The sequence below is a fragment of the Athene noctua genome, chromosome 17 (genome assembly GCF_965140245.1).
Source record: "Athene noctua chromosome 17, bAthNoc1.hap1.1, whole genome shotgun sequence".
Lineage (NCBI taxonomy): Eukaryota > Metazoa > Chordata > Aves > Strigiformes > Strigidae > Athene > Athene noctua.
The window spans coordinates 6972990-6989191 of record NC_134053.1 but is presented as its reverse complement, the minus strand read 5'-3'; the positions used below and the strand labels follow the sequence as shown (position 1 = coordinate 6989191).

General features: G+C 35.4%; 1 protein-coding gene across 2 annotated transcripts in view; it reads right to left on the bottom strand.

Moving 5' to 3' along the window:
- Positions 1–3197: 3197 nt before the first annotated feature.
- SFSWAP (splicing factor SWAP) overlaps positions 3198–16202 on the bottom strand; it is a 50124-nt gene continuing 37119 nt past the window's right edge. The window contains exons 15-19 of one of the 2 annotated variants that reach the window (XM_074920817.1): positions 11771–11926; positions 10330–10455; positions 6526–6696; positions 5871–5943; positions 3198–3611 (exon numbers count right to left, since the gene is read on the bottom strand). In XM_074920817.1, coding sequence (XP_074776918.1) covers positions 3546–3611; positions 5871–5943; positions 6526–6696; positions 10330–10455; positions 11771–11926 — 592 coding nt within the window. In that variant the 3' untranslated portion in view covers positions 3198–3545. The remainder of the gene's footprint in view (positions 3612–5870; positions 5944–6525; positions 6697–10329; positions 10456–11770; positions 11927–16202) is intronic. The other variant, XM_074920818.1, reaches the window with a different exon arrangement.

Genomic DNA, 16202 nt, shown 5'->3' with positions numbered 1-16202 from the left:
TACCCACCAGCTGACTGAAGAGCCAAGTAGGAAGCTGCTGAACACATCTAATTAATTCAAATTAGAGCATCTTTAATACAAGTTATTACAAATCCACCTCTTGAACTAAGAAGATTATACCTAGATGGGCAGACTGAACAAAGTTGATGAAGTAGAATGTACTGAGAAACATGCTCTGAAGGAAACTGGTAAGAGGGACTGGAGGATAGATGTATATAAGCACCTAACACTCATCTATTTCACTTCCATTTGACAAAGAAAGGTGGAGAACTGGAAGGTAGACAGTACCTCTACTGCAGCAATGCCTCTGTGCTACTAGCTTTGTTTCATAAAGTTATCCATCACTGAGAAAGCACGTCTGTAACACCTACAAATGACCAAGTCGGCAAATGATTTAGTGATTCAAAACTAAACAAAGATCAAAGTACTTTTTTGATATCTCAGTCAAACCTGAATCTCCAGAGAGAAAAACCCGATACCTCTTGAGCAGCTCCTACCATCTTCTGTTAGTGGAAATTTGTTTTGTTTTGAGAGAAGGCTACTCTGCATAAATACAGAGAGAATAAAGTTTTGTTGTATAAACTGACAACTAAAAAAATACATGTATCTTCAAAACTATGATATGAAACTCCTAAGACAATGAGGAGAGACTGGCTAGCACACTTCACAGACAGAAAGGCCCTTCCAAAGCACTTTGAAAAGCTAGTGCTAATACTCCAAGTCCTTCTGGTTTGTCACATGCACGCAGAGGAAATAATTCAAAGGACCTACGGCTAAAGAGTTGCTTAAATTACTGCATTTGACTGTATTTAAAGCAAAGCAATCTCAGGTTATAGTAAAACTGAAAAAGTAAAACTAGTTGCTGACAACTCAGCTACCACAGTGCCTTCCTCAAGACTACTCAAAGCCCACTTTCTGCTAACTGAAGCTCTCCCAATTTCTTAACTCCCTGTTGTAGCAACCTCATGTATTTCCCATCAGAAACAAGATTCTGGCAATACAGCTGGGTGATACAGGGCCTGAGAGGTCTCTTGCAGGGCCTGCACTGAAAATCTGTACCTGGAAAACAGAAATTTGAAAAATTTCCGGTTTGAAGTTCTTAAGACACTTTTGTGATACTGGTTACACATTCTTTTGATATACCAGACACCAGAGATTGTACTGACTGTATCACAGGCTCCATGCTGTATTTACAAGCAGTCACAACACAGGTAGTGCCTGTGAAGACAGGCCAAAAAAAGCAGCATCAATTTATGAATGTGAATACATACGAAGGAATTATTCTGAGTAATGCAGTTCAAGCCCCTTTAATATGGTAAAAATATCCATTCTGGTTGGGAAGAGAAAAAATAACACAATAAAAACACTACTACTTTTTAAATTCTGGAGAATACAACTACCCATGAGAGTGCTAAATGCAAACAAACCTCAGTAAACAATAACGAGTGTATAAAAATGCAGTTTAATCTAAATTTTCCTGGAGCTAAATGCTCCATCTCACTTCATACCATGAAAGGGAATAAGAAAAAAAAACCAAACCAACCAAACAAACAAAAACTTGCTCACAAGGAGGGGAAATATTTTAAGAAGTCATTAAAGCAACAACTTTCCCAAAGAGAATAAATCTGCAAAGCAGCAGCAAAACAAGCTGCCCCGTCTATTTTATCAGAGTTGGTTTTTTTTCCTTATTACATGACAAACAACTGGCTTCCAAGCTGCCAATTATTTAACCATGGTGAGACTTTTAACTCCATTTAGGAAGGAAAAGTATAGCTGCTGTAAATTTAACACTGCAGAACAGCTGCCTATGAAATTTACTTTATATCCTTTTTTATCTCTGTCTCTACTGGTCCCATTTAATCAACACGCACACAAAAAATGTTATCTCTTGTGTTTGTTGAAAGTTATTTTTGTCGTAGTCAAAACATTACAAATAACTTTGAAGTAACTAGGTAAACAGCAGATAACATGATTCTACATTACCATTTAGATGGCTCTGTTTCATCACAATTTATGTGCACAATGAAGTTTCTCTCCATCAGACACAGCATTTTATATTGTTGTAGGAGTGTAAACTCTGCTAATTACTGCAGGTCAAAATTGAATAGAAACCTGATTATTGTTTCCAATGGTTTAAATATTGTTCTCACATTCCAAGTGAGCACCAGGAAGTGGCATACCAGCTACCATTTTGACCACCATGTTAACTCAAAGCTTGAATTATATCAACACATTGTTTCTCCTCCCCTCTGAGCAAAAAGCTTTTGCACTGGAGTTATTAATCTCTGTAATTTAATGTAGTTAACTTACCAACGAGTCTGTGAGTAAGCGTAAACTTTACCACATTAATTTCTCTAATTCATCTCTGACCTCCACCTACTCTCTCTAAGATCTGAGAAAATTAGAACATAACATGAGTCACGATAACCACAATCTTTCTGATTATAGACCACAGAGTTTTTCAGGGGTCACTGAAGCCCCGATTCCACTCTTTATGGAATTGGATAACTGCCAATACGGGCACCTTTTGAATACACCAACTATTACAGAACCTTACAGTTAAAGCAGGCTTGGGGAAAAATTCACACGTGCCTTTTTGTACTCATTTTAAGAATATTTCAGTTAAAAAATTAAATAGTCTCAGGTACAATAAAGAATGCATAATAACCAAATGTGCAATTATACTGAGGCCACAAGCTTTGTGGAAAATGTTAACTGGTGTATGTCAGTAAAATGTAAGTTAGTAAGCATCCTTCTCAACCGCATGAAAGATGTTAAATCAGAAGAATGCTGGATTTCTGTAAAGTATGCTTGTTGAATGACCACAAAAATATACTCCCTTTTCTTTAGCTAACAAGAGAAAGCAAGGCACAGTCAGACAAAGGGGCTACTGACCATTAATTATTGGCTTCAAAGGGTCAGCTCCTCAAATGGAGGCTCAGAGATCTTTCTAAATGATGGATAGAAAAATCATGTCTCTTGTCCAAGAACACACTACTAGCATCCAAACAAACAAGCATTCTGCTTATACTGTTTTGTGCATGAAGTAAGATAAAGAGTATTTCTAAGCTTAAGGTGGTCAAGGCAGACTAGACAATTGTTATTTTAAAAAGCAGAAAGTACTAAAGAAAAAGAAAATTAATTTGTAATAAAAGTCAACCGCAAACAATTAAGAACTACACAAAAACTCTAGCTAATGAAAGATGTTTCCTTCTTTATTACTGTGTAATACTTCTTTCACAGAAACATGGTATTTACAAATATACACATATAGACTGCTGATCATAAAATGGTACTGAAGAATTAGTCAAAAAATCAATTTACAAAAACCAAAAACTTTCCAAAGATATTCTGGTTGAAAAAGTTTAATGAAATTTCAAGGAGACATTTCTGTACAGAAAGATAGGTTTTAGCTCCTCGAGTTCTGGTAATATTAGACGGGTTGTGAACCAAGTGAGCTAAGCTCAGCTGTACATTTGAGATGAGGCAGTTTTTTCTATATTGTTCGTTTTCACACAATTTCTTGACGGTCAGTTCAACAGGTCTCAGGAGGCACTAGTTTGTATGTTTTTGGAAGCCGCAAGCATTGCTCTCACTTTGGCCATAAGATCCTGTAGAAAATAAAAGAAAAATGATCAGACGTGTCTGTGCTTTCAACAGAGCTAAAGCATGTGACTGCAAAAACCTGCACAAAAGGGTTATCTTACCCTCCAGTCACACAGAATACTTAGATTTCTGATCATCAGATATTAACAGTCTCTAGGATAAACGAGTGAAACAATCTGTAGAAAGTTCCTATGACAGCAACTGAAGTCTGTTTTTACTACAACACTACAAAGTTCTCTGCATAAGTATTTAGAGCAGTTTTTATACAACAAAACACAGAAACCACATTAACCAAAATGGAAAGAAACTATGACCATATCTTCACAAAAACTGTAATGAACACACAGCTACTAACCACTGAAGGTTTAAAAAGAAAAGGCAGAAAGCTGGTAAGAAGAGAGTGATAACGATCTGTAACAGAAAGCTTTTTTGGCTTGCTTTGTAAACCTGAACCAAAAGATTTACACAGCAACGGTATTTTTATGTATGACAGTGACTGAAACATTAAGACTGCTGTGAAACCAAACAGCAATATTCAATCTTGTCTGAGTATCCAGCGGGAACAGCATTAGGAAAGAAAGGAAATTTCATGTAAACGGCATCGAATAATTGCAAAAAAATGATCACAAAATAAAAAGTGTCTATCAGTAATGAATTAAAGTTACTTAAAACATTTCTTCAAAAATGCAACATAAATTAATTAAAATCCTTAGTACTTCAAAATCATTTTTTATCTGAAGTTCTCAAAACACTTCGTGAGGAATTCAGCATCATTATTCCACTTTGCAAATGGGCGAAACTGAATGAAAAAAGATACTGAATTGGTCAGGGTCAGCCAGCACATTGGCAGCAAAATAATCTTGCTAATAATTAGGTAAATTACATTTCTTTGGGCCCTTAAAAAGATGCTAAACTAATATATGCTGGGAAATACCTCACAGATTCACAAAAACTTCACTCCTTTTTTACAAATAGTAACTAAGAACTGTAACGTTTCCTCTTACATCTGCACTTCAGGCAAGCAGTCTAATATTAAACTAGCAAATGCTATGCCACAAGCAATATTCAACCCAAGAAATGCATGAACCAACTCCCTTTGTCTGAAGGATATATGTTTTTAAAGGGTGAAATGTTTACTCTACTTTGAAGACCATCATGTAGTTCACGTGTCATTTCTCAGACCAGAAATTTCCATGTATTTGTTTGGTAGTCTCAGAAGTGCTCTGGCATTAGTACTCCAGTTTCTGTCTCTGGTGTCTATACTTGCTATTTTCTATTTTCCTGAATATTCTTGTTCCTTGTTTTCTCATTAAAAAATGAATCAAATATGGTATGTAAGGTACTAGTCTACTAGTATTAATTCCCAACTACCACTGTTTCCCTAGTGGAACTAAATCTCTGAACACTATTAATTTATTGAAAGAATAATCTATCCATTAAAAAAAATGAGAAGCAACTCTGATTTTATATTGTAAATTTTCCATAGCATAATTAAGAGCTTTCCTCCTCTAAACTTGGCATATTCAATTGAAAGAAAGTTAAATATGCATGAAGACTCTAAGAGGATGAGTGAAACTAGAAATATTAAAAGAGTGATACCATGCAGTAGCTTTTAGAAAAGGAATGGAATTATTTTGATGGAGGTTAGGTATCTTAAAACTGCGTTAGAGAAGCTGAATGCATTTAGATTATTGCATACAGAGGCACGTACCTGATATGCCATGATTCACAGCAAACTTGAATATATCAACAAAATCATAACAACAATAGTTCGGACATATAAACAGCAACAAGGGTGAGATATGTGAGTTGATGATTCTGCTTAATGCAAAGCATACACTTCAGTTTGCAAGAAGACATTTTTTCTCTACTGCCAACACTACAAACTTAGCCTTTGCCAAGGTATTTCTCCTTCCTTCTTTCCTCCACAAAACTTGTTAAGAGCACTACATGGTAAGATGGGCTCTCAGCAATATCAACTACTGGTAACTGAGGTACTGTAGCATAACGTGGACTTTCATACCTTAAAAGTGGATATACTGCAGCATAATGAATTTACCTTGATCTTTAGGGGCTTGATTAAACTTGAAAGGACAGTAGCTAGAGAAGCAACAAAATTGTTTTTCTCATAAGCAAACCGATTGACAACAAACATGTCTCTACATCATATGCAAAGCTCAGAATTGTACAAGGTAGTAAGAGAAGAAAACAATATGATAGACACACTTTCTTAGGCAACATACTCCCAATTTGTTTATTTGTACCTGAGTGATTTTACTCTGCACTGAAGACACAATTGCTGAAGAGATTTGGCCATCTTTTTCCTGAGAAACTCCCCTAAAAATTAGAATTAGAAATTTAATAGTAGATGTTTTAAAAATGCATTTCACTCACCATCAGAATTTTGGGCTTTATTGCACAAGTCTCTCATATCTTTAGTCAACAGTTCTTTCATTCAACTAGAAGCCATGATAAGTCACAGTCAGAGGAGTCACTCATACAACTGAGATAGAGAAATCTGAGCAGCAGTCTAGGAATTTTTAATAGGACTGTTCTACATTCTGTAGAAATAATTTAATTATGAATCTTGCACACACGTTACAATTCAAACCACTCTTAGAATTCTACTTCAAAGAGTTATCCCATTTAGTGAGAGTTTCCAATTTCTAACTTAGAATGAGGTTGCACAATTTTCTGCACCAGTTTCACTGTAAGAGTATGTCAAGATGTTTACTCCAGCAGGCAACAGAAATTCAATGTCTTCATTAGAGTGAAGCACATAATGCTGTCCTCCCGGTGTCTGCTACTTTTAACATGCACACATTACACACACACAGAGCTCCTCACCATACAAGTTGGGTCAAAAGACAGAGTCAGGAGACATCAGCGGTGCAGTATTACAGTAAAAGAGTGTATTACCTGGAGCGTTCCTGGCTGGATTCCCTGCTCTCCACAGGAGAGACACTAGTTGAATGTACAGAATTTTTGTGTGTGGATGGTTTGCCTGGTGACATGGATGGTGAAGGAGACCTAGCTTTGGACTTGGTACGTGATCTAGACCGCCTCTTCTTCTTCTTTTCATGGGGACTTCTGCAAGAAGAAAATATCTTATTGAAGGATATTTAAAGCAGTATTACATTAGCTCAGTTGAAGTTACTTTTCACACTTCTAAAACCTTATGTAGCCCTCTTCCACAGGATACTTCTCATGAATTCAGCAAGGATTAGAGTCTTACCCCAATACGTCACTTCTATGGCTGTGCAAAATACTTGCTCAGAAGCTCTTTTTAACATATTATATTAGGTCCTCACATGGAATGTTGCTTCATGGACACACAGGAATTACTGGTCAGTATTTGATAGTTTGAAGGATGACAATGAAAAGTCCTTCACTAGATTTGCAGAATAATGTCGCTAGAGGGAAGTTCCTTCCCAAACAACATTAGACACTTAGAATATAATAAGAAAGATAAGAGTTTATATCCCTTACAATTTTCCTAGCTCATAAATGAACAAACCATGGAATCATAGCTATGCAAGAGATCTACAAGCCAAATCCATAGTTTGTTTGTTTGCTTTTTAAAAGAAAATCATCCCTTTCCTTGTGATCCAATCTATAATGCAATAAAACCCAGGCTCAAAATTATAAACAAGCTCTTGCATGCCACTCAAAGCTAGGCCTAGCAACATGTTTTAAGTGCAAACTGTTTATGATTTGGAAATTAGATACACAGATGTTTGTCAGTATGAGAGCTGGAACAAAGGATTTACAAGTACCTGATGTGTTCATTATTGACAGAAGGGGAAAACAGAGGTAGCCTCCTCATATGCAATATTAAGCTCAAAGAGAATTCAATTAGTAATATACTAGAGATGGAACTATCAGAAATTTTATACGTGTTTATGAATTTATATCTGTATGATTTACATACTAGTATCGATAGTACTGTAATTAGAATTACTAGCGTAATGCCTTAATTAGAGTTAGGCAATACCTCATTGTAGGCATCTGTCACTAGCATGCACTGCTAGAATATTCAGAAGAATGTTGTGGAAGCTTCTAGAACATCTTAAAACACTGTAAAACTTTGAGCTACTTTTAAGTATTAGATTATTGGTTCATTATTTTTATTTTCTTAGGAATTTGCTACTTTAAAAGCAGGTATGATATAACAGATTAAACTTCTATATAAATATTGTACACCTCTGACACTTAAAATTTTTCATAGAAATATCTGATTTTTATATTCAAAACTTAAAATTGCGATATGTACTTACACTTTTCTTACATAAATAATCATAAAGTGACAGAAGAAAAACCTCACAGCTCTACTGGCCTCTTAACATTTTCATGACTATACAAAAAACATCAGCTACAAAGTCGTTTATTCCTTGACTAGATTATGTACTGTAACTGCTCAGTTCCTTAAAACATCATAATGTAATCAAACTGTGAACATACTTCATACTTAACTCTTGAAAATCTCAGCAAACATTCATCAAGCAAGAATATTTTACAGTAAGCTTTTTTGGTGTTTTTCATCTGAGATTATGATGAACAAACATCATTTAACAGCTGAATGAATGTGTCTATCAATTTTCTATTTTTAGAACAGTCCATTTGCTAAAACTAGGCTCATTTTTAAGTATTTTTCTAGCTACAAAAGCTAGTAAAAAAGAACTATGCATATTCTCTGTGGAAAGTAATTCACTACAGTCCGATTAAAACACTAATTTACATCAGACTTCTTTTTAAAGTGACTAGGATAGCAACTGATACAGGATATCAGAAGAAAAAACAATTGTTAAATTTATTCTGAAGTACACTTCATTCTACAAGCAGTGAGGCAGTAATTCCCACAGAAGACAAAGTAAAGCATAGCTTCCTAGTTCTTACATATTTACTTCTGGAAATATACCTAAAAATTTACAAGCAATGGTAGCTTTTCAGGATCATAACTGATATCAGATTAATGCCCCAAGCAAGTTTAAAACATTGCAGTATTTATTAATTGTAATTTTCAGTCCTCTGACAGTACTGGATTCTACAGCTTGCCTATTTCTTAGCATAACTATGGTTAATAAAAACCACTCAGCTGACTGCTGCCATATGAGACTGAAACCTGTTCTCAGCTATCAGGCAAAATTATACGTTACTCACTCACAGAAAGCTCAAGTGAACTACTTAGCTTTTAACAGACTTTCAACCGGAACCTTCCTTCCATTGCACCACTGCAAAGATTCTACTCCATTACTGAAGATGAAAACTGGTCCATCACAACATCTACATTTCTACTTGAAAATGTAATATGTCAGTCCTAATAAGGCTGAAACAGTAGGCTTTCTGCAATCAGAGCTGCAAAATATCTTCATATCTTGTGCTTAATTACAATATTCTTCCTTCAGTCTACATTTTTTTGTACTTCCACATTTTATCATGTAGTGTTTCATTTACCTGCTTGAGGCCTAAAAAAGTTTACAATTTCCACCTATATAATCAATATTGTTTAAAGAGGAATCTAGTTTGTTTCACAATTGTCATCATAATCTACCACTTAGAGTGGCCTCTAAAAAAAATTTATAGCTTAAAACGCTGGTCAAGCAGCAGACATACCAACACTGCATTATAAGTAGCACAGTGCTGTGAAAAAATTCTCGTGTGTGTTTATAGGAAGAAAAACATTTTAAAGTTTCATATCTTTTCTGTTTAACCAAATTTGTATGCTGAATTCCACAGAAGCCTCTATTATCTGAAGCTGATGAATGCAAAAACCTGAATCAGTTGAACTATAAGATGAAGTTCTCAATTATATATACCACACAGCAATTAATTTGAGGCTGTCAAGAAAGGAAAGTTATCTTAAGAAACAATAGAAATTTTTTAATAATCATGAAGTTGAAAGTGATCTCTGCTTCTTATTTCACAAGATATGGAGAAGCAGGTTAAAGACTATATCTTCACCCACAAGAAGAAAAATTCTGTATGCTCAGTTTAGTAACTTCAATGTTTTGTCTATACTTTAGTGGACATATACAAGCATGAAAAATATTCACTTCCTTGCATGCTGAAGACACAACATGCTGCAAAACATCAGACAGAAAACATTTCAAAGCCCTCTGGGCACACACTTTGCAGATGCTTTTCTTCTGCAAATGGTGAGCTGAAATAATGGTTGGTATGCCATTTTGATTATAATAGGTTCAGAGAGACTTGATTTGTATTTCACATACCACTCTGCCAGTAAAATAATTGATAAATGTAAAGCATATTATTTGCTAAATCAGACTTTTCTTTTATTTGTGCAGGCATGGTATTTGTGCAGGTCAACCAATACCCGTAGGAATAACATAATAGCACCATATGACCTCTGCACAGAGGTCACACATATAGTTTGCACAAGCACAGCATGAGAAAATGACCCAAAAAGAAGGAAATATTGAAGTCCAAAAAAAATCTGAACTCTCACAGCTAGGAGATAGTAGTGTATTAATATTCACTGATTTGGTTGTACATTTAGTGTTCAAATATATGCAAGAATGGGGGAAGAGTAACAACTGCTTGTATCATTTTTTTTTTCTCCACAGTAGTATTTGCCTATTAAAATAAAGGTCCAGAATATAAAAAACGTTAAGTTCTACCCAGGGAACATGCAACACGTCAGGCAACGTTTAAAGTCTCTTATGATGCCAGGACATAACCTTTTCCAGGACTGGATATACTTACTTGGAACGTGGGCGTTTCCTACTATTTCCAGGACTATTACTGATGCGGTAAGCTGTTGGAACACTTCTTTCATCTCTCCGCCTTTCTGGTGTGTGAGCCCTTCTCCTGGGTGACCTTGATCGTGACCTGAGCAGGAAAACAAACATCCAAAAGTTTGCTTTTTGTTACTTATTTTATGGCTTTTATTTCAGTGGAATTGTGCTGTCACCAAACGCAAATATAACACCTTTCAAATGTCTATTTATACCCACACAGGGTGTTTAGTCTCCAAGACTTGTCAGTTGCATAAAAATTTCTTACCCATGCAAGACATTTAGGATGTAACTATCCATTGCTTTTCACTCCCAACAGGAGGAAAAAAAATGCAATTATTTTTTGGTATTGTGTGCTACTGTCAACTTCTGGATGAGTAGGTGGGAAAGGTTTACTTTGGTCCAGTCACCTTTTGTGGCAGCAGTTTACTAACACTGGTATGCACAAGTCCAATTTGGCTCAAAGCCTGGGATTGTCAGGCCTGACCTTGTCTTCTCAAATTAGTGATAAGTTTTCAGAACTGCTGCATCACAAAGGTAAATACAAGTTGTTGTTTTCAGCGCATCTCCAACACTGACAAGTCCAGGAAATTTTGTCCCTTGATGCTGCAGAATAATCTTAGCACAGCCAATATTTTCACCTGTGCAAGTGACCAACAACCCATGATCGGTGTTGTTTGGCACTAGCACTTTGACTTGAGATATTTTTCCTAGAAAAGTAAGAAATCGAAAGAGAAAGAGATCAAGAGGGAAAATAGAAAGTATGCCCAGTTAAGATCAGAGATCAATTTAAGAGCTCAACTCTTTGTCTCTATGATTCGGAATTAAGTGGATGTGCAAGTAAAACCTGCGTATTTCTTGATAACAAAATAAATGGAATGAGGAAAGTCCTGAGAGATGGAGGGGAGGGGGAAAGATGAAGAAGAGGGCAATTCAGGAACCCAGCTTGGAAAAAGAAAGAAAAAAAACAAACCCCAAATCCACCCAAAATTTCTGACAGTAAGTTAGTTTTGTTCTCACTAAAATATATAGTTCTAATAATTTTACTTTTATTTGCTTATTTATTTTAAAGCCTTTCTTATTTATTTACTATCGTCATTCCACATATATCAAATATTCACGTTCTTGAAAATACCTAATTTGCAGTGACTAAAAGACAAGCCATTTGTGAAATCACTGATCTTCTGCAGACTCACACCATATAATACATATACACACACTCCTGAGCCATTTTTCTTACACCTACAACAAAAGAGATAACTGAAAATGAAAAAAAGTAATCACAATGGCAGTTAAGTGTTGCAAATTAACTGCTCTGTCACTTAGAAATCTGATCTTTACCAGGCCATTCAGAAGGATTAAAAAAGGAAAAAAACAACAGATTATAAAGTTTGGGGTCAGTCAGACACCTTGACATTTTACCAGGATTTCCCTCAAAAGAGCTCCAGCAGTCAAATCTTTTCGTTGTCGAAGTTGCCTGATAATTTTCCCGCTCTGTTGCTGCTGCCATTGATGAGCTGCTCAGACTCGGCTCCATGCTCAGTGTCCCTGTGGATGCTGTGAGTCTGTGATACGGAGGCACACACTTCACATTCAGAATAAAATGTCCTAGTTTTGGTATTAACTAGAATCCTGAAAAGGCTCAGTCCCTTAACCAAAAGCTGAACCTTAGTGAAACATGCCTATATGGACCAGCCTAAAAAAAGTCCAAACAATCAGAAAGAAAAAGTCATTAGCTTCATTTTTATGAACTGATGTTTGTGGTTCTACAACATTCTTCCAATCACCAAGATTAAGAACTCTGGCTACCAGCTTCAAACAATTAAAAACAGCTTAACAGTTTTACTGAAATACATCAATTACTACTTTCATTAGACTGCTATTTCAAAAGGCTCTCTATTCTTTTGAAGTCAGTATCACTTGTGTTTAGTAGGGTCCCAAAAGTTTTAAGAGTTAAAAAGCTTGGCATGTCTCATTACAAAATAGGAATGAAAACTATGTGAATAGACACTGCCTCACCAATAATGAGAAAATCAGTTTGGAAGGAGAAAAAAACCCAAACAACCTTTTTTTTTTTTTTTACAGAGAACAGCTACTTGCAAGTCTCTTAAATTCCTAACACTGAGGCAAAAAGTCTCACACAAACACACACACACAGGTGTACTCTAATCAAACTTACTGAAAGGTAACCTGTTAGTACAATATGCCACTGCTAATTGCTGTTTGTAACTCATTAACTGGATAAGTGGCTTAGTACTACTCTATTACGAGACAGTATAAAGAAAAATGATCAGTATCAAAGAGAAGTTCAAACTTTCTATCTCTACGCTAGTTCAAAATGAACATCCAAACCATCTAACCCAATGCCTCAATCATTCAGTATGCACTGAATGGCTCTGCTTCCCTTCCCCTCCTCTCAAATACACACACAAACCACACTCACACACTCATCATTAGCTTAGATCATGTACTACAAAGGTCTATTGGTAGAAAACTGAGATTCAGATGAGCATCCTCATTATTTAAATCTCCTGCCAACCAGCTGTGAAACCCAGCTTCTCAGCTAGAACAGCACTCTGAAAACTCTAGACTGACAACCTACACTTCTTTAAAGAGCCCCACTAGCAGGTACATTTCACAACAAACTTTTTAACGGTGCTTTGAAAATTAGAAAAAAAACACATTAATGAAGCATTTGCTACAGATGACAAAGATACCAAAGGCTGTTTCCCAAGGCAGATTTAACAAATATGCCCCATCTTTGACATTAAGTACTTATTTGTAATAACTAATTATCTTTTTGGGACTAACAGCTCCAAAGCAATTCATGCTGCAATACCTTACAGCACTTCTGGACAAGGTTTACTATTTCTATGACTTTTGTTTAACTTTAAGCTGTCATTTTGGTCTAGAATTAACACTGTACAATACCAGGAGCTTTATGGGACTAATTTTGTTCCAGAAATTTTGTTCCAGAAAATATCATGCATTTATACAGAGAATTGCTGTTAGCACACCATATGCACAATTAAGCCATTATATCTGGGTTCCTTAGGTAGCTACAATTTTTCAAACTTGTTTCTGTAAAATAGGTTTAGTTGTGCTACCCAGAAAAATGAATATCCAAAACATGCTTTGAATCAACTCCATGTTATTTGAACAGAATTTTTCAACTGTAATACTGCTGAAGATGCATTAGAAAATATAAAAAAAGCAACACTACAAAAATTGTATCTTAACACTAAAGACTATTTTAAAATGAAGCAGAGCCTCTAGACCTCTAAACACAAAAATAAGTGATAAACAAGTGATATAAAATGGTATACAGAGAAGTATATTGCAGAGTTCATCTGTAGGATTTCTAAGCACAATATGCATTTTGGAAAAAAAATAAGATACTCAAACCAAAAAAAAAGAGCTTGAAAAGTATACTGAACAACACTTGAATAAAGAGCAAAGAAAATTACTGCAAATTTCTGTGTTTAACTTTACTCCCATGTCTCATTCCCTATTAACTTGTCACAGTAAGTTATATGGTAAAAGCAATTTTTAATCTTACTTTTTGAAACAACTTATACCTTAAATAGTAACTATTCAATGTGTTTTTAAACAGAAGCTCAGCTAATGTCTATATGGAAGCCTCACAAAACCTAAGGCTTTACGACTGCCCCCCAAATACCACTGCACGTGTTGAGTGGTCATTATTACAGTTTAGAGATTACAATTCACTATCAGCTGTATGCAATACAGTCTAACGAAAAATTATGAAATAAACATAGCTCCTCTTTTGGCTGTCACAGTTAACTTAAATATAATAGTTTAAAGAACTTCAAATCCAAAATACTTATTTTCACTGTGCAGATACGTCAAACCTAATAAGCTACTCTAAGAAAGTTATGAAAATTTATTAAGAAAAAGATCTTGTTTGTCATTCTAAATTACTTGATTAACAGGAACTGCAGCAGTAATTTCTACAGAAACGGAAAATTCCAGCTTTTTTTCAGTCCACACTTGAGGTAAAATAAAGCATCAATAATCAGTTTATATTGAGATTTGTAGGTTAGAATATGCATTTTGAACAGATTAAAATAAGGCAACAAAATCTCAAATGCATAATATTAGACTGAGACATTCAAATAAAGCAGTTACTCAAAATAGGGATGTTCCAGTATAATTTAGCATTGATGTCTACACAATAAAGACTTTCTCTAAGCACAGTCCACTTAATATAAGACGAACACATTAACCTCTACAAATAAATAGTTTACTCTTTATCCCAGGAGGGTATGACTCTTTCTATAACTACTCATTCAATGGTAAGCTGTAACATCCAATGTTTTGGGAATCTAGGGAAAAAAACACTGTTCTAGATGAAGCACTGGGAAAACTGAAGAGCAAAGAGATGTGAAAAGTGCCATGTTTTGAATCAGACAAGACAATTCATGAAAAGAATTTTCTCTGAATCAACACTAGATATATAAATAAATTTTAAAAAGAGAAAAAGTACTCCTATCTTCTAGCTAGGCAACAACATTTGCCTTTTTTTTTGGCAATTACTTAGACAAGACATTGTTTTTACCTAAACATTTGAGAGACAAAACACATCAGTATCTGACTGGGTTATGAATCAGCCTCCCACTCTTCATTCTCTACAAATTTTCCAGTTTCAGGAGCAAGAGCTTTAATTTTGGAAATACAGTGGGTATGTTAAAGCATAGCAAACACCTTCAATAAAGCAAACCTTCAATCAACACTATTTCTTGTATAAAGTGAGACCACATGTACCCTAATTAGAAAGGCAGGGCTAGAAAAGACTTCAAGAAATAAGACTACTCAATATTCTCCAAACTATAATTCTTGATACAGAAACTTCTCACAATGGAGTGTTCATAAGCTGTATTAACTACCTTTACCACTGAGACACTATGAAAAGCTTTCTAGTCTGTTATCATTTTAAACCCATTACTTATTGTCCAAACCCCAAGGACTGAAGAAGAATGTTCTATTTCCTCTTTTTTGGTGTACACGAAGACTCATTTAATCTTCCTTCAGTCTTCTGAAATAGTCATTCCAACTATCTCCTTTTTTTAAATTCTGAAAATTTTTGATGATTCCCTCTAGACTTCCTCCAGCTGGTCTAATTTCTTCCAAAGAATGCACAAAACTGGACACAGTACTCTAGCTGAGGCCAAACAGAACATCTTCCAGATGAGGAGACGATGCATCCTGTGTAAGACTTGCTTATCTTTACTTACTATGTTAAAAGTAAACCAATACATTCCCTATATTAAGTATCAGCTGCAGGAAAAAGGTATTCATTACAGTTGAATTACAGGAGGTCCTTGGGCAGAAGTTTAGATTTAGCCATATTCTTGTGAAATGGTACAGATAGGAAGGTACATTCAGATTTGTAACAGGTCTCCCACATGATATAATTGCCACTGAAAGCATTTCATATGGCCTGTAAAAAGCTCAAAGGGAATGGGCACCCACTCAGCACTGATGATACTGCCTTAAGTTCTGAGAAATTTTCTGAATGGGAGAGCGAGCCTCCAGAGACCTTTGCTTAAACTGGTGCTCGCAGAACAGAAAGACAGGATGAATGGGAAGCCCTGTACTGTTCAGCTTTAACTTCTGTCAAGTATTTCAATGTGCAAAATGTTTTCAGTGCACGACATGGTGCAGTTGCTCTGAAACACTCCTAAAATTCAGCTAGCCAGCATCAATCTTACTGGACTTTTCAGGCTGTAGAATTCAACAGCTGATCTAGGAAATCCAACCAGATTTAATCAGGTGTTGATTCATGTTGTTAAAGCTTTTATGTGTTTGTAATTTGATTTG